The sequence below is a fragment of the Medicago sativa genome, chromosome 6, assembly GCF_051527215.1.
Source record: "Medicago sativa cultivar Bolivia chromosome 6, Bolivia_mono, whole genome shotgun sequence".
Lineage (NCBI taxonomy): Eukaryota > Viridiplantae > Streptophyta > Magnoliopsida > Fabales > Fabaceae > Medicago > Medicago sativa.
In genome coordinates, this window is record NC_140754.1 from 63,527,813 (window position 1) to 63,547,272 (window position 19,460).

Genomic DNA, 19,460 nt, shown 5'->3' on the forward strand with positions numbered 1-19,460 from the left:
CGGATTTTATAATCCGAAAACATCAAAAAATAGGGCGCGTTCCTTATTTTTTCAAATTATAGAATCCGAACACCACCTAAACACCCTTTTTAAGGGAAAAACAGTTCAAATTATATAATCCGAACTGTATCAGCACAAATTCTAAGGACAATATTTTTTTGAACAATTCCAAAGACAATATTAATCTTCCTAACTCTCATCATTCTAAAATCTGAAAATCACAGGGGCATTTTTGGAAAAAAAACAAAGGGCGCGCGAGAATGATATAGGGTGGAAAAAGTAATCGTGTAATCCCTATCTAATAGTAAACTAACAAGTACAGATTACCTGCAACAATGGATCGAATTTGTAATATTTCCAATGCCCAGAAATTTTAAGATCTTTTATGCCTCCAAAAAATATATATAGCATCTTTCTCTCTACAACTGAAACCATTCTTAGTACCATAATACCAACGAATAAAAACATCCGAATAAAGAAATAATACAAAGAATAAGAACAATAAGAAAATGCAGAGACAATAAAAAGGAAAGAAATTATATTCAATGGCCATGTGTGTCATCTCCATCGATCACACACAGGCCACAGCTACAACAGCGCCACCACCACAAGTGTTATCACATGCCAAGTAGTTTTGGTTGGAACACCGAATGATTATACGTAGAAGTTTTATGGTTCAGTTCCTGCAACTAACATTCACGACCCTTCTAACAAACTAACTACTAATATTCACCTTACAAGTTAAAAACCTTTCGATGTTTCGACTTGATTTTTTCACTTATACTATCAGCCCTATATTTTGACATGAGAAATTCCAAACTAAGGATCAAAATTCAGCCATTCAAGAATTTGGTGACAAACACAGACAGAAAACTAGAGGATTTTGTTTTGGATACCAAATTAATAATGAAAATCCAGCAAAAAATATATACAGTACATACATCATAGGGTATCCAATACAGTTTCTTGAAGGAAAATTTCCTCCTGTAGTAAAAATTAGTATCAAAATTGAATAGTACAGTGATTTAATGAAGTGACTGATATGTAAGAAAATCCAGATGAGTTGCCTTACTTGATTAGAGTTGAATATCCTAGTGTGAGGCCCTTGATTTTCTAACAGTGTTAGCGCTTCAAGAATAAAGATATTATTTGTTTACACGGTGTTTTCTTCTACAAAAAATGGTTCCAGTATGTTCAGATAAAGCGATGGAGGCAAAGGAGTTCATGACTGAATTGAAACCTTCACTTCCAAGTTACTACTTTACTCTGGAAATAATAAGGCAACAAAACGTTTCTATTCTACGTTGAAAATCTAAGTTCACGTCAGATATCACCCTCAATATAATCTTCAAGGAAAACCACTCGCATTTTTTCAGAGTTAACCTTGCAGTGTACTCCCCAAATCCACAGTCGACACAACGGCCAATCAATCACATCAAAAATCTCATTTCAGTTAAGTGGCAGTAGAAACAAGAACCTGCTGCATTCAAAGTCGATTCCCATTGTGAAAATTCCCATGGAGAGAGTCGATTCCCTTGGAAAAACTCCTAGATCCAAAATATTCCGGCAACACTCTCACTCAAGAGATTTCCTTTTCATTTGACACACTATCATCAAAATCATCATCCTCATTTGCAGAATCAACATCAGAACCAATATCTGATGACAAACCATCTTCTTCATCATCACCTTGCTCTACACGATCTCCACCCTTAAAATCTTCACAAGCATCCTCAACATACGCTCTTGTTACTTTCCCCATTTCATCATCTAACTTGCTCCTCCTATACCCAACCAATTCCCTGTCAACCCTAGCTTTCCGGGGACTTAACAACACAAGCTCGGCAAGCTTCCTTCGTGCCAAATACAAATCATTAGGCTCAACCAACTCACCTTTCCTATAAGCCTCCCTAAGAAAAACAGTATGAAGCTTCCCATGATTCCCTCTGGTAGAAACATAGAAAATCCCCTGATGTTGAAGCAAAAAGTCCTTCAACTTCTTCGGCAAGTTCATCGCCATCCGAAAATGCGCAATCCTCTCCAACGTAATCTTCTTCTCAACAGTCAATGACAACAATTCATGAATCGTGGCAACAGCCCTTTTCTCCATTCTCTTCTGCGCCTCAATCGACCTCAAATCATACCCCGAAACATCCTCATAAGGTGACCAATAAGGTAACCTCTGCCATTTCCACATTGCAATCCTAAAATACTTACTAATCTTAAATCCCGGTGGAAAATCAATCAAAAACGAAAACCTAATATCTTCAGCTTCACTACCTCTCTCTCTATAAACTCTCTCCCTAGCATCTTCAATTGCACATGTAGCTAACTTAGGATCAAATTCAACAAGCTCAATATACTTATTCCTAGTTTCTTTAGCATCAACTAATCGAAAAAACTCCGGATACCTCAAAACAACCGAATACTCAAAATCATCCGGTAAACCCAACGCAGACCGCGCAATCCTCACATGCTCGAGGCGTAATCTAAGCCCATTCGACATCATAATCATCTTCCGGAGACACGTGACAGCGCGTTCAACCTGATCAGCAAGTGCCAGCCGCTCCTGTTCAATCTGGAGAATCGCCTTTCGGGTTAACCTGCAAAAGAGTATCCTCTGAACCGGGTGCTCGAAGATTTCAAAAACATGGGGGAATTTGAGTATAAACGCGCTGGCTTCATGGCGCGTGAAGCCAATTCGATGAGCTTGGGTTTCGAGACGAGGAATTGGGATTGATTGATTGGGTTCAGAAAGGATCAAGTTCTGAAATTTGAGAACTTTTCGGGTTTTCTTCTCGATTTCCATGTAATTGTCGTAACCATGGTCACGAATTCGTTGCTGTTTTTTGGGGATTGAGGTGGATTGTGAAAATTCTCTGATTGAATTGAAATTGAAATTGAAATTGAAATTGAAATTGGGATTGGGATTGGGATTGTGTTGATGGTGATGAATCAATTGGGGATTTTGTTTGAAGAAATTTGAGATTCGAAAAACGAAGATTCGCATTTTCAGGGTTTTGGGGATTTAGGGTTTATGTGAAGATTTCGGCTATGGAAGATGTGAAGTGAGGTTGGAGAGTAGTGTTGGAACGGAAAGAGGTGTTTGGTGAAATAGTTAGAAGTAAAAGGGGTTTAATGAAAATATTTTAAGTTTGGGGGTAGATTGTAAATAATCTAGATATATGAAAATAATGGGATTTATTTCTTAGAAAAGAGTTTTTTTTTATACGGAAATGATATTTGAACAATCACTTTATAACAACTTTTGTGACAATTTTCTTTCTCGCCCTCACATTATATTTTTATTGTCTTTTTCTATTACTTTGATTTTTGTGCTAATACATACTTTTCTTTATTAAAATATGGTTGTCCATTTGGTTGTCAAACAAATAGATGTTCAAATAACATTACTTTTTTTTAATAATATTTTTAACGTGTTTGTAAAAAATCATTCAAAACTTTTGAAGTTTAAGCATAATTAAAAAAAATTTAATTTAATAATGACTAAAATTGTGTGATGCAAAATTTTATTAGGACTAAAACATTCTAATTTTTTTATCGGAATTAAAAACAAAATTTGTTATATTTATATGGATACAAAATTTATTTAACCTTTAATTAAAGTTGGAAAAAGTAATCATGAGTAAAAAGTATTTTTGAAAAAAAAATGAGCGCTCTGGAGATTAGGAGAGTGAGAGATGGCGGTGGTTCTAGGCCTGGCCAGGGGCAACCGCGCCGGCACCTTTCGTCGGAAGTGAGGCACATCGGGGGGGATCGGGGTCCAAGCAGGGTGCCACCGAATGGGGGAATTAGGGAGATTGGTTTGATGTGATGCCGAGATGTCGGAAAGCGCAGGAACAGGGTGATCGAGGACAGGACAGACGACTTGGGAATCAGCAGCGCAGAGGAGGGAGTGATCAGAGGTATGGCAAGGCTAGGGTTTCAGCGGCAGGAGAAGTGCAACAACAGGACAAGCGTTTGGCTTCAGTGGTGGTCCGCGACCAGCAACATGTAAAACCGTCACCAAACGCGGGTTACCCTAGCTGGAAAACGAACTGTTGTTGGGGATGTTGAGGTGCGCAGACATGGTTTTGATGACGGTGGTATAGAGACAGAAGATGGGGGCGCAAGGAAGTTTGTGACCTTCTATTTCACAAACTTTTCGAAACGTGCCAATTACTGGTTTTTACGTAACGGATTCGAGGTGTGTGGGATTTTGGATGACATATATGTGGCTCCGAGGTGTAATGCGAGGGCTCAAGCATACGGTTTTGTGCGGTTCCTCAAGGTTCGGGACATTGACAAACTGGTTCAAGCATTGAACAATATTTGGTTTGGTGACTTTCGTATCAGAAAAATATTCTGTTTGTTCTGTTTATGATATGTTGACTACAAGTGGTAATTCTACTGTTGATGAGGCTTCAAATTTGGTGTGGCACAAACATGTTCTGCTAAAGGTTTTTATTCTTGCTTGGAGGCTTCTTCAGAATCGGTTGCCAACTAAGACTAACTTGTTGGTTCATGGAATCATGGTTCAGGATGCGCATCTGTGTGTGTCTGGATGTGGGGAGGTGGAGACAGTTCAACATTTATTTGTTTCCTGCCCTATATTTAGAGACTTATGGCAGTATGTTCGAGCATGGATTGGAGTCACTGGGGTCGACCCTTTTGGGTATAGGGTAGTTGTTTTTGTTCTTTTGTTTTTGAGCCTTTGACTGAACTCTATTGTAATTATGCTTGATTCCTTCTAGCACTCCTTGTGCGGAAGGAACGAAGCTTTTGTTGTTAATATATGTTTCATTTTGCCTCTTCAAAAAAAAAGTTGGAAAAAAATCAGAATAATCAATTGCACAAAACTCAACCTTAATTAAATTTCATTTCTCATCATTACAAAGTCGGATAATTTTTTCGATGAAAACTACTATACTGCAAACCATACAAAGAAAAAAATTTGAGAAGATACAAATTAATAGTATATGTTTGATTGGAAAACAATTTGTATATTTCTTCAGATTTTATGTCATAATATTATAGTGCTACAATATATGTAAAAAGTAACTTCACCAAATAACACATGAATTAAAAAAATATAGTTAATTTTGTATAAGACTTGTAAACAGTTAAAAGTATAATGCAAAAACCAAAGTTAATATTTCATTAATATAGTAAAACAACATATAAAATGGATCAAGGTTTTCTCTAAAAAAAAAATGGATCAAGGTTTAACTAGGTTGATTAGTATTATGAGACAAATTAATGTAGTGTTAATAAACACTCAATTCAATCAATCATAGTATTAACATATTTTATTATTAGTATATGGGCAGCAGGTTCTTGGAATCTCAAACCAGGTATTCTTCGTCTCTCTAAATGGTCTTCAGATTTTAGCATTCGCAATCATAATCAAACTCATGTGCAAGTCTGGATTAGATTGATAGATCTCCCTCAAGAGTATTGGAGACATACAACTTTGTTTGAAATTGCTAATGGGGTAGGAACCCCTATAACTTTAGATAATGCGACTAAGAATCACACTTTTGGCCATTTTGCAAGGATCTTGGTTGATCTTGACCTCTCTAAAAGAATTTTTAATGAAATCATGGTTGAACGTGAAAGGTTTTCCTTTTATGTTGAAATTCAATATGAACGGCTTCCTGATTACTGTAACAATTATGCTACAATCGGTCATTCCATTGGTCAATGCAAGTGGTTGCATAACAATTATAATGCCTCCAACGAAGTTGTTAATAAACAAAAAGAGAATGCTCATAAGGGTGAGGCTTCTGATATTGTGAAACACCCCATTCCTCAAGAGGCTGGACAACATGAGGTTGAAAAAACTGATGCTATTGGGCAATCTTCAGGAGGCAGCAAAATCATTATAGATGAGGATCCACTTATTATTGATATTATAAGGTCTAGAGAGATGACAACTACAATACATGTAGGAGATGCTATTAAGTTTGTGGAAGAGACATCTTCCATTTCTGTTGAAACTCCTCATGTGCATTTTGTGCAGGTGGAAGACACCTTAGCTCTGACTAAGACACATAATGGGAACAAACAGAGCAATTCTTTTGCTGATATGCGTATCACTGGCCCTTGGTGTGATGCGGTGACTGATATGGATTACGGTAATGATCATAATCTCGATAACTTTGAGCAGGAATTGGGAACAAATAATTCTGTAGTTGGGACAGACCTTAACTTGTCAAACTTTAGTGCAAATGTTATTCATGATATGCAAGTTTTAGGACTTGTTCCTACTGTGGCTCAACAAACTATGGATTTTTTGAGTGATTCTTGGACTAACATGGGTCAGAAAGATGACCAACCTTTTCAACTTGTGGTCCCAAGAAAGAAGAAGAGCAAGAAGCAGCAGTCTAAAGCAAGCAAAGGTTTCAAGGTTGGTTCTTCTAGCCGTTCGCAATCGCATTACTAGCTCTTTTGCGGGTCTCTTTCCTCTTGTTTTTTGGATTTTCTTTTTCGTTTCCGCTTTTAATTTTCTTGAGGGTTTTGGTTTTGTCCCCCCTCACTCTTTGTACTTCTTCTTTTTTATATATGATTAGGGTTCTGCAGCAGGAGACCCCTCTGCACCCCTTCTTTTGCTTAAAAAAAATATATTTTATTATTGAATTAATCTTTCAAAAATTAAGTTGTTATTTTTATATTATCATATTATAGCGTGCTGATAAAAACTATTTTGGGTTTTTATTTTTGTTAGGGTTCAATTTGAATGTTTACTTCAAAGACAAACTTGGTAAACAATTCTCACAAGACGCAAAATTATACACACTGTTATTTCTAAACAATTCTCATGTGTGTTGTGTTAACAGAAAAGACAAAGCTATCTCAAGACAAAATTATAAGTTCAAAAAGGTCAAAATATAAATATAATACTCCATGTTTTATAGAGGATGTCACGAGCATATCAAATTACTCAAGAAAAGTCAACAATAAAGATGTGTATCACAACTTTCACATTTTAAAACCATAAGGTACATACACCCAAATAAATACTCCTTATTGATGCATTAAAGTTTTCAAAAGAAACAATAGAATATCTTAAACTAATGGGGCTCCACCAGTTTGGTGCAACATGGCATCGATCTCATCAGCATCCTCCATTTCTAGCTGAAAAGTTATACATAAAAATTTTAATGCTATAATTTCGGTTTGTTATGTATTTCTAGCGTAAAAAAATATAGTAAAGTAGAGAGAAATACCTCATCAGGAGTTTGTTCAGCCCTGATTTTGCGGCCATCAAATAGGAAAACAATCACGTTTATGTCCACAGATACACGATGACAATAGGAACTCATCAAACTCTTCAGTTGGACGTTTTTCTTTATTTTAAAGACTATATCACTCCCATCCTACAATCATATAAAAATTACTCTTATACCATGGACTCACTCAGGTGTAACCAAATATGATATAGTCCGTATAAAGTACAACATCAAATAAGTCATATGACTATCATATCACATTTAAAATCATCATATCAAGAAAATGACACAGTGTTGTCTATTAGAGACACAATATTAGAATGTTGAAATGTTATTTTGAGATTTTAAGCATACATATTGTTAACCAATGTTACTTAAAAAATGTTAAAAGTGCAAAAGATGTCAGGTGACATAACAATGATATTAAATAAATATGACTTTTAAAGGGAAGAGGTTGGAGTGGTGAAGGGCACAAAAGTAAGGCAAGACAGATGATATAAACAACTATTTTTGGTTGCAATAACCTAAATCATTAATTGTCATACAAAAAACAAATAATTTACACTTACATATACAAAATATTGTAACTACGATTAGAATAAAGTTGCTAAAGTCTCAACAAAAACATGTCTATCTCCAGAATGGAGAGTAACCCAATTTTTAATTGATGAACAAGGCCTCTAAATTGTTTATGATGACCACGTTGTTACCTTACGAATAGTTTAGACAATATAAAGAAAATCTAATTAATTAATGAATTGTCTAACCAACTACTTATGTTGTTTCCCAATTACTATTCTTCCACTGCACCCTTGCATTGAAATTTTATTTTTTATCCCTATCCTAAGAACACTATCATTATCCTAATTATAGCCTAAAAAAACCAAATGATGAAGGTGAACTCCTCTCCATGTCAAAAATTGAAGTGAAAAAATTGGCACATGCAAATTAATCGATAGATCAAAGAACCGTGAACTTGTAATAATTATCCAATTTGAGGTTTTCTTGGGGCTTGGCCTAATTATCTGATTGTGCATTGAATTTTAAAACTTAAAAAAAACTGAAACTACAAAAAAATTATAAACCCCTAACTTTTTTTAACTTATATTCTCATACTCAAATACAATACTCTTCTATATCTAACAAAAAACATTAAATATACATAAATTTCCAGGATTACGCTAGTGAGAGGAATCAAAACAATAATGAAAACAAAAAGGAACAAAAATTCATAAATCGTAAAATTAAACACAAAATTAATATACACAAAGAAAAGGAAAAACGAACCTGGCCTTTGACCTTCAATTCGATATGTGAGGAGATCTCGGGTTTCTTGTCTTCCTCAACATTAGAAGCAGAAGTTATAGTGGAAGCTGCGCAAGACATCGTTCTTTGTATTTTGCGTTTTCTTCTCTGAAAAATTAGGGCTATATTCGAATATGAGTTCATCTTATTTCAATTGGTACTTTTATTATGTTTAATTAATGGGCTAACTTTGTATATCGGACTGGAGCATACCAGTTTATAAATAAATGTTCGACTCAATCAAAAACAAATGTGGAGAGAATCCTATTTGCACTCTAATTGGTAAATATACACCCTATCCCCCTATATTCCATTTTTTTTATTAATATACCACCTTCTAAAATATTGATTTTATTATATGAAAGAGTTTTAGGATATATGTTATCATTTTAAAACAGTTTATAAACTAGTGTTTGATTAGAGTTTTTTTGGCCATTTTACCACACTCATGTATGTGTATTTTAATTTTTATTGTTAAAACTGAACATAACAGAGATTTCTTATTGATAGTCAGTGCAAAATATGTTTACAGTGTACGAGCTCTTCCTTTAACTCAATATGAAAATATGAGAAATAAATTTCCAAACTATAAAAATGGGTAGCTTATAGGATGGACAATCTAAGATGTGGTTTATGGGTGTACAACAAGTATTTATCCTTAGATTTATTATTAAAATATTTGAAAAGTTCAGATTAAAATTTGGTAACGATTCAACACATCAACAAAATTGTAATTAACTTTTTTTTTTTGTCCATATCTCTTTCATGCCACCCCACCACCACCACCACCACCAAGAGAATAATCTAATTTGAATATTAAGAAATGTCAAAAATCTACTTACAAGAAAATATGGTTCGGCTATGGTGGGACGAAAGGGGAGAAGCGTGGAAGTGGAGGAGTAGTTTGTTTGCTTGGGAAGAGAAGAGTGTTAGGGGATGTTGTTCTTTGCTTCATAACATTGTTTTGCAGGCTTACATTCTTGACAATTGGAAGTGGTTACTTGATCATATCAAAGGCTACTCTGTTAGTTGGGTATATCATCTCTTTACGGCTGCAGAAAACCCTATTGACAAAGGGTTGGTCAATAATGTTTGGCATAAACAGGTTCCGTTAAAGGTCTCCTTGTTTTCTTGGTGTCTTCTCCGCAACACTACCAACTAAAGGCATTCTGGTGCGAATAAGGGTTCTTCAAGTTGGAGATAATATTTGTGTTGGTGGGTGAGGCTCATTGGTGACATCTGATCATCTATTTTTAGGCTGTAATTTCTTTGGTGGGTTATGGCCCCTAGTGTGGAAGTGGTTACACATTTACTTGTTTGATTATGGTGCTCTTTGAGATTTTTTTGTTGTTGTTTGGTCAGTTAGCAGGTTTACAACGATCATCTCATTCTTTCATGAAGTTGATTTGGCCTGTATGTGTTTGAGGAAGGAACCACTATAAATTGCTTTGTGTCTTTCCTCTCTCTCTCTCTCTCTCTCTCTCTCTCTCTCTCTCTCTCTCTCTCTACTTATCCGCTGCATTTAGACTCTGAACATCACTTCAGAAGCTGAACTCTATCAGGTTCTAAATAGTGACTTCAGTTTTAGGAGAAGAAAAAGAAACCACAATTCACCCCCCCCTCTCTTCCCTGTGTTTTTCTCACCTTCGTATACTTCCCGATACGTATCAGGAGAGTATCCGAAAATTTAATTTAATTTTTAAAAAGAACAATTATCCGATACTTTTATGATATACTGGGATATGAAGGATAGGCGGTGGAAACCCGAAATGTGAGGGCTACCTGATGTTTCTATTATATTTGGTATATGATGTTTTCTATTTAAGATATATCATATATGTAACTAACTAATTCTTGCTTGCTTTATTATCAATATTACTTACATTTATATTTCTATTGTTGTCGTCGTTTGTTTTGTGTCTCTTTCATGTGTGTCTTTGGGATGGTTGTCAACATTTGGATCAACTTGTTTCTCTCTTATGTGATCAAATAATTCATAAAATGATTGTAGCATGAAAGTGAAATTTCAAAGATTCAAAACATTTTTTTGCTATAGAAAAGAACATATTCAGTTTATATTGACTTTCTTTTCTTGCTATGATCAATAGGTATTTGGTTGTGTGGAAGAACCTGAACGGTAAGGATACCCGACCTCGGGAGGAAGAAGATGAGTGTGATATGCTTTTCTCTTAAGATTCCCCACATTAACAATTAAACGAATAAATGAGAGCCATTCAGATCAAAACAAAGAAATGTTAGGATTTGGTGCCAACGTGTGTGTGTGGGGGGGGGGGGGGGGGGGTGTTTAATTAGATATGATGTATCCTTCAAAAAAAAAATTAGATATGATGTATATTGGATTTATTTCCTAATCTTTAAAGTGCTATCACCCTTAGGAATGTTCAATTAATTTCAAGTAAAACTGGATTTTTTCAAGATCATGGACTAAATTGAAGTTATTGAACCGGTGCAAGTGTTCCTTAAATCGGTTCAAAATATCAAGTCATGAAAAAAATGTTGAGTGCCATCGTTAAACTTAAACCGGTGCAGGCCGACCTTACTTGGAATGGTACAAGTTGTCTTGGCTTTGAAATTTTTCTTGTCCATATTGAAACTTGAACGATACGAGTTCTGCTCAAACCGGTTTAAGATGCAACATTTTCATAAAATTGTGAAAAACTTTTCTAAAATTTTATTGGAAATTTTTCTCACTCTAATCTTATTTTAAACACATAAATAATCATTCATGTATCCTTTTCAACATAAGAAAGTTCATAAACATATAAACCTTTCTTTCATCATATTTTCACTCTAAACACACAATTTTCAAACACATAACAAATTGAAAATGGATGTTAGATTAGATTGGTAGATGAAGTCCAATTTAAGAAATTATAATCTGATAAATTAGGTTGAGAGAACTTGGGGAATTGTCAACAAAACCTAGGTTTTTCCTCGCAAAATTTGAGAATTGATTTTGGAGGTTTTGTCACGAATTAGGTTAACGAATTCAGACATAGCGAAAACTTTGAAAATTTGAGCCTTACAAATGAGTATCACGCAGAGCATCGTCGAGAAATTCGGGTCTTGATCTTTGGAGAAGATCAATGGAAGAAGAAGAATCTCATCTTCGTATATAATGGACTGTATCTACAATTGATTTTTAGTTTATTGTTTATTTTTCTTCTTGTAATCAAATACTTTGCAAAAGTAATTTAATATCTCAATTCCAATTTTTTTAATTGGTGGCAGACGTAAACCAAAGAAAGCAGGGGCGGATTCACCATCCAGCTAGTCCGAGCACACGCCCGGGCTCAACTCAAACTTTCTTTGTATTGCTACAAGAAATTTGACTTCCAGTGACAGACAAAATCCGTCACTATAGAGAAAATTTTCGTAGCTAAATCTGTCTGTCATTGCCAAATGGTTGTCATTGCATGTTTTACACCTTTACCTACGGACAAAACGTAGGTAATTCTAAGGAGACCATTTTAAAAACATTATGGACTTCTATTTACGGTTTTGGCTATCATTAAAACTTATCATTGTTTTATTTTATTTATTATATTTTCTATTTAACTATAAATTCTAAAAATGAATAATTCATAAAATTGCCACTAAAATTAGTTTAATCAATATAATAAAATATTATAATCAATATCATTGGAATTTGAAATTGATTACTATAATCAATTTTTTGAATAAATTCTTGAAGTGACTTACCTAGAATAATTCTCCCTAACTGTGAACTATTATATCATTCACCCAAACCAATACTCACAAAAATACTCAATACTAACATAAATCAAAATCTATATACACTCCGTTGTTCATTTAATTTTTGGTAACAAAATTTGAATCACTATTCATAATAGCTTATTAGACAAAATGACATAATATCAAGTTACAACTTACACTCACTTCATACCTAAAAAAACTTGCAATCACTTCTTCAACAGGGCATAATAAATCATATTTTAACTTCTAATTTGTGGATCTTCAACAATAACGGCACCAAAACTATTACCAACATCAATAAAAGTTAGAAGTCCACCCCTTATCAAACCCTGTAAATAAGCTAGTAAAATAATCTTATAAGCCCGTGAGAAATAATTGTTACCAACAAGATCAACGATGTGTGGTTCAATGACTTGATGATATGTCACACCGGGCGGGAGATATTCAAATCACTTGATTATGTTGATATTATTCGAACATTCATCGCAAAGAGGTCTCGGAAAGGGCATTTGCCTCCTAATTTTATTTTGCTCATTATTGACAGGTTATGTTTCATCTTTCTTGTTTCAAATTGTACTTTTATCGGCAAAATGACGAGCCTATTTTATTTCGATTTATGACTATTTATATATTACGTCACATTTGAATTTGCGATCAAAATTTTTCCCATGTTCGATAAAATTCTTGGTTCCGCCAATGAAAGAGAGGATGAATGAGAAACTTCCTAAACAAATCATTGTGTTCATCTTCTTCTCTTTATCACTTTTAATTTTGGTTTGTTATAGTTGTGTAAAAATTATTTTGCAAAAACAGACAATTTTATAGGCTGCGTTAAGTTTCATAAACTTGTGTTAAGTGATTTGAGCCACAAACACAAAGATTTAATCTTTAGATGAAATTTCTATCCAAATACTTTGCATAAATAAAGTGATAAGATTTCTATACTTGTAACTTATGGAGAAATTGAATCTTTGAAGGTTGAATCACACATGGGTCAAATTTCACACAAGGTGTTTGTGAAATTGACTAAACCATATCTTTTGTCTTTTAGGCTCTGTTTGGATTAGTGGTCTGGGATGGAATGGAATGGAATGGGATGGAATGGAATGATATTCCATTGTTTGGATTTTTTAAAAATGGGATGGAACGGGATGGAACATGATGTGATCTATACCATTCCATTCCATCATCTCCTCTTATTTTTCTTCCCCTCCAATTTGGGAGGTATTGGATGGAATCACTCATTGTAATTAGTTTATCACTAACATATCCTTTCAATTTTTCACATCACACATTTCTCTTTCGTTGCTCTCTATCATCTTTCCATTGACCTGCACATAACACCCTCGTATCATTGAATTACCTTTATTAATTTACAGCACTGGAATTTTTAGGATAATATTAAGGGGATTTTATTTGATGACACTAAACAACCTGCATAAAAACAAAATATTTTTCAATTTCTACTTTTTCGTTTGTTAAAAACCTATGCATGTAAATTGATAGATAAAAGAATACAAGGTTATTAGTTGCTTTTATAATTAAGCAAGTTAAATTACTTTTTATTGATAAAAAATAATTTATATATAATATTAATGTTTTTATGTTGTATTTATCAATTTAAAATAAGGGTAAAATAAAAAATAAACAAGTTATATAATTCACTATATTCTCTCAATTTTAATGTTAATTCACTATATTTTTGTTAGGATTCAATTTGAGGTAAACAATTCTCACAAGACACAAAATTATACACATTATTATTTCTAAACAATTCTAACGTGTGTTGTGTTAACAGAAAAGACAAGGCTATCTCAAGACAAAATTATAAGTTCAAAAAGGTCAAAATATAAATATAATACTCCATGTTTTATAGAGGATGTCACGAGCATATCAGACTATTCAAGAAAAGTCTACAATAAAGATGTCTATCACAACTTTCACGTTTTAAAACCATAAGGTACATACACCCAAATAAATCCTCCTCATTGATGCATTAAAGTTTTCACTAGAAACAATAGAATATCTTAAACTAATGGGGCTCCACCAGTTTGATGCAACATGGCATCGATCTCATCAGCATCCTCCATTTCTAGCTGAAAAGTTATGCATAAAAATTTTAATGCTATAATTTCGGTTTGTTATGTATTTCTAGCGTAAAAAAATAGTCAAGTAGAGAGAAATACCTCATCAGGAGTTTGTTCAGCACTGATTTTGCGGCCATCAAATAGGAAAACAATCACGTTTATGTCCACAGATACTCGATGACAATAGGAACTCATCAAACTCTTCAGTTGGACGTTTTTCTTTATGTTAAAGACTATTTCATTCCCATCCTACAATCATATAAAAATTACTCTTATACCATGGACTCACTCAGGTGTAACCAAATATGATATAGTCCGTATAAAGTACAACATCAAATAAGTCATATGACTATCATATTACATTTAAAATCATCATATCAAGGAAATGGCACAGTGTTGTCTATTAGAGACACAATATTAGAATGTTGAAATGTTATTTTGAGATTTTAAGCATACATATTGTTAACCAATGTTACTTAAAAAATGTTAAAAGTGCAAAAGATGTCAGGTGACATAACAATGATATTAAATAAATATGACTTTTAAAGGGAAGAGGTTGGAGTGGTGAAGGGCACAAAAGTAAGGCAAGACAGATGATATAAACAACTATTTTTGGTTGCAATAACCTAAATCACTAATTGTCATACAAAAAACAAATAAGGGTAGTGTAAACTTGTGCCCTCAGGGCACATGTTAAGAATCTAAAAATGGAATTAAATAATAAATTTTGTCTTGAAAAGATAAAATTTCAAATTTCAAGAATATTGAATGCACAATTTCCAACAAAATATTTCTATCTTTGGCTACTTAACTTGTGCCTTGAGGGCACAAGATAACATTTCCCATATTTTAAACTTACATGTACAAAATATTGTAACTACGATTAGAATAAAGTTGCTAAAGTCTCAACAAAAACATGTCTATCTCCAGAATGGAGAGTAACCCAATTTTTAATGGTTGAACAAGGCCTCTAAATTGTTTATGATGACCACGTTGTTACCTTACGAATAGTTTAGACAGTATAAAGAAAATCTAATTAATTAATGAATTGTCTAACCAACTACTTATGTTGTTTCCCAATTATTTTTTTACTATTCTTTCACTGCACCCTTGCATTGAAATTTTATTTTTTATCCCTATCCTAAGAACACTATCATTATCCTAATTATAGCCTAAAAAAACCAAATGATAAAGATAAACTCCTCTCCATCTCAAAAATTGAAGTGAAAAAATTGACACATGCAAATGAATCGATAGATCAAAGAACCGTGAACTTGTAATAATTATCCAATTTGAGGTTTTCTTAGGGCTTTCGCCTAATTATCTGATTGTGCATTGAATTTTAAAACTTAAAAAAAAACTGAAACTACAAAAAAATTATAAACCCCTAACTTATATTCTCATACTCAAATACAATACTCTTCTATATCTAACAAAAAACATTAAATATACATAAATTTCCAGGATTATGCTAGTGAGAGGAATCAAAACAATAATGAAAACAAAAAGGAACAAAAAATCATAAATCGTAAAATTAAACACAAAATTAATATACACAAAGAAAAGGAAAAACGAACCTGGCCTTTGACCTTCAATTCGATGTGTGAGGAGATCTCGGGTTTCTTTTCTTCCTCAACATTAGAAGCAGAAGTTATATTAGAAGCTGCGCAAGACATCGTTCTTTGTATTTTGCGTTTTCTTCTCTGAAAAATTAGGGCTATATTCGAATATGAGTTCATCTTATTTCAATTGGTACTTTTTATTATGTTTAATTAATGGGCTAACTTTGTATATCGGACTGGAGCATACCAGTTTATAAATAAATGTTCGACTCAATCAAAAACAAATGTGGAGAGAATCCTATTTGCACTCTAATTGGTAAATATACACCCTATCCCCCTATATTCCATTTTTTTTATTAATATACCACATTCTAAAATATTGATTTTATTATATGAAAGAGTTTTAGGATATATGTTATCATTTTAAAACAGTTTATAAACTAGTGTTTGATTAGAGTTTTTTTGGCCATTTTACCACACTCATGTATGTGTATTTTAATTTTTATTGTTAAAACTGAACATAACAGAGATTTCTTATTGATAGTCAGTGCAAAATATGTTTACAGTGTACGAGCTCTTCCTTTAACTCAATATGAAAATATGAGAAATAAATTTCCAAACTATAAAAATGGGTAGCTTATAGGATGGACAATCTAAGATGTGGTTTATGGGTGTACAACAAGTATTTATCCTTAGATTTATTATTAAAATATTTGAAAAGTTCAGATTAAAATTTGGTAACGATTCAACACATCAACAAAATTGTAATTAACTTTTTTTTTTGTCCATATCTCTTTCATGCCACCCCACCACCACCACCACCACCAAGAGAATAATCTAATTTGAATATTAAGAAATGTCAAAAATCTACTTACAAGAAAATATGGTTCGGCTATGGTGGGACGAAAGGGGAGAAGCGTGGAAGTGGAGGAGTAGTTTGTTTGCTTGGGAAGAGAAGAGTGTTAGGGGATGTTGTTCTTTGCTTCATAACATTGTTTTGCAGGCTTACATTCTTGACAATTGGAAGTGGTTACTTGATCATATCAAAGGCTACTCTGTTAGTTGGGTATATCATCTCTTTACGGCTGCAGAAAACCCTATTGACAAAGGGTTGGTCAATAATGTTTGGCATAAACAGGTTCCGTTAAAGGTCTCCTTGTTTTCTTGGTGTCTTCTCCGCAACACTACCAACTAAAGGCATTCTGGTGCGAATAAAGGTTCTTCAAGTTGGAGATAATATTTGTGTTGGTGGGTGAGGCTCATTGGTGACATCTGATCATCTATTTTTAGGCTGTAATTTCTTTGGTGGGTTATGGCCCCTAGTGTGGAAGTGGTTACACATTTACTTGTTTGATTATGGTGCTCTTTGAGATTTTTTTGTTGTTGTTTGGTCAGTTAGCAGGTTTACAACGATCATCTCATTCTTTCATGAAGTTGATTTGGCCTGTATGTGTTTGAGGAAGGAACCACTATAAATTGCTTTGTGTCTTCCTCTCTCTCTCTCTCTCTCTCTCTCTCTCTCTCTCTCTCTCTCTCTACTTATCCGCTGCATTTAGACTCTGAACATCACTTCAGAAGCTGAACTCTATCAGGTTCTAAATAGTGACTTCAGTTTTAGGAGAAGAAAAAGAAACCACAATTCACCCCCCCCTCTCTTCCCTGTGTTTTTCTCACCTTCGTATACTTCCCGATACGTATCAGGAGAGTATCCGAAAATTTAATTTAATTTTTAAAAAGAACAATTATCCGATACTTTTATGATATACTGGGATATGAAGGATAGGCGGTGGAAACCCGAAATGTGAGGGCTACCTGATGTTTCTATTATATTTGGTATATGATGTTTTCTATTTAAGATATATCATATATGTAACTAACTAATTCTTGCTTGCTTTATTATCAATATTACTTACATTTATATTTCTATTGTTGTCGTCGTTTGTTTTGTGTCTCTTTCATGTGTGTCTTTGGGATGGTTGTCAACATTTGGATCAACTTGTTTCTCTCTTATGTGATCAAATAATTCATAAAATGATTGTAGCATGAAAGTGAAATTTCAAAGATTCAAAACATTTTTTTGCTATAGAAAAGAACATATTCAGTTTATATTGACTTTCTTTTCTTGCTATGATCAATAGGTATTTGGTTGTGTGGAAGAACCTGAACGGTAAGGATACCCGACCTCGGGAGGAAGAAGATGAGTGTGATATGCTTTTCTCTTAAGATTCCCCACATTAACAATTAAACGAATAAATGAGAGCCATTCAGATCAAAACAAAGAAATGTTAGGATTTGGTGCCAACGTGTGTGTGTGTGTGTGTGTGGGGGGGGGGGGGGGGTGTTTAATTAGATATGATGTATCCTTCAAAAAAAAAATTAGATATGATGTATATTGGATTTATTTCCTAATCTTTAAAGTGCTATCACCCGTAGGAATGTTCAATTAATTTCAAGTAAAACTGGATTTTTTCGAGATCATGGACTAAATTGAAGTTATTGAACCGGTGCAAGTGTTCCATAAATCGGTTCAAAATATCAAGTCATGAAAAAAATGTTGAGTGCCATCGTTAAACTTAAACCGGTGCAGGCCGACCTTACTTGGAATGGTACAAGTTGTCTTGGCTTTGAAATTTTTCTTGTCCATATTGAAACTTGAACGATACGAGTTCTGCTCAAACCGGTTTAAGATGCAACATTTTCATAAAATTGTGAAAAACTTTTCTAAAATTTTATTGGAAATTTTTCTCACTCTAATCTTATTTTAAACACATAAATAATCATTCATGTATCCTTTTCAACATAAGAAAGTTCATAAACATATAAACCTTTCTTTCATCATATTTTCACTCTAAACACACAATTTTCAAACACATAACAAATTGAAAATGGATGTTAGATTAGATTGGTAGATGAAGTCCAATTTAAGAAATTATAATCTGATAAATTAGGTTGAGAGAACTTGGGGAATTGTCAACAAAACCTAGGTTTTTCCTCGCAAAATTTGAGAATTGATTTTGGAGGTTTTGTCACGAATTAGGTTAACGAATTCAGACATAGCGAAAACTTTGAAAATTTGAGCCTTACAAATGAGTATCACGCAGAGCATCGTCGAGAAATTCGGGTCTTGATCTTTGGAGAAGATCAATGGAAGAAGAAGAATCTCATCTTCGTATATAATGGACTGTATCTACAATTGATTTTTAGTTTATTGTTTATTTTTCTTCTTGTAATCAAATACTTTGCAAAAGTAATTTAATATCTCAATTCCAATTTTTTTAATTGGTGGCAGACGTAAACCAAAGAAAGCAGGGGCGGATTCACCATCCAGCTAGTCCGAGCACACGCCCGGGCTCAACTCAAACTTTCTTTGTATTGCTACAAGAAATTTGACTTATAGTGACAGACAAAATCCGTCACTATAGAGAAAATTTTCGTAGCTAAATCTGTCTGTCATTGCCAAATGGTTGTCATTGCATGTTTTACACCTTTACCTACGGACAAAACGTAGGTAATTCTAAGGAGACCATTTTAAAAAC

General features: G+C 33.6%; 2 protein-coding genes and 2 pseudogenes across 2 annotated transcripts; 1 reads left to right on the forward strand and 3 right to left on the reverse strand.

Moving 5' to 3' along the window:
* Positions 1–864: 864 nt before the first annotated feature.
* RPD1 (Ubiquitin carboxyl-terminal hydrolase family protein) lies at positions 865–3,107 on the reverse strand. The gene is given in 2 exon segments (XM_085718350.1): positions 865–1,599; positions 1,601–3,107. Coding segments are annotated over 2 exon segments (1,434 nt in total). The 5' UTR covers positions 3,011–3,107; the 3' UTR covers positions 865–1,575.
* A 727-nt stretch (positions 3,108–3,834) lies between these two features.
* Positions 3,835–6,596, forward strand: LOC146916234 (uncharacterized). Its single transcript, XM_085721581.1, has 3 exons — positions 3,835–4,036; positions 4,357–4,675; positions 5,320–6,596. Exons 1-3 carry the CDS (start codon positions 3,835–3,837, stop codon positions 6,443–6,445), a joined length of 1,647 nt encoding a protein of 548 aa, XP_085577707.1. The 3' UTR covers positions 6,446–6,596.
* Positions 6,597–7,068: 472 nt separating this feature from the next.
* On the reverse strand, positions 7,069–8,618 carry LOC146916235 (small ubiquitin-related modifier 2 pseudogene; annotated as a pseudogene).
* A 5,684-nt stretch (positions 8,619–14,302) lies between these two features.
* LOC146916236 (small ubiquitin-related modifier 2 pseudogene) lies at positions 14,303–16,038 on the reverse strand (annotated as a pseudogene).
* Positions 16,039–19,460: the final 3,422 nt, after the last annotated feature.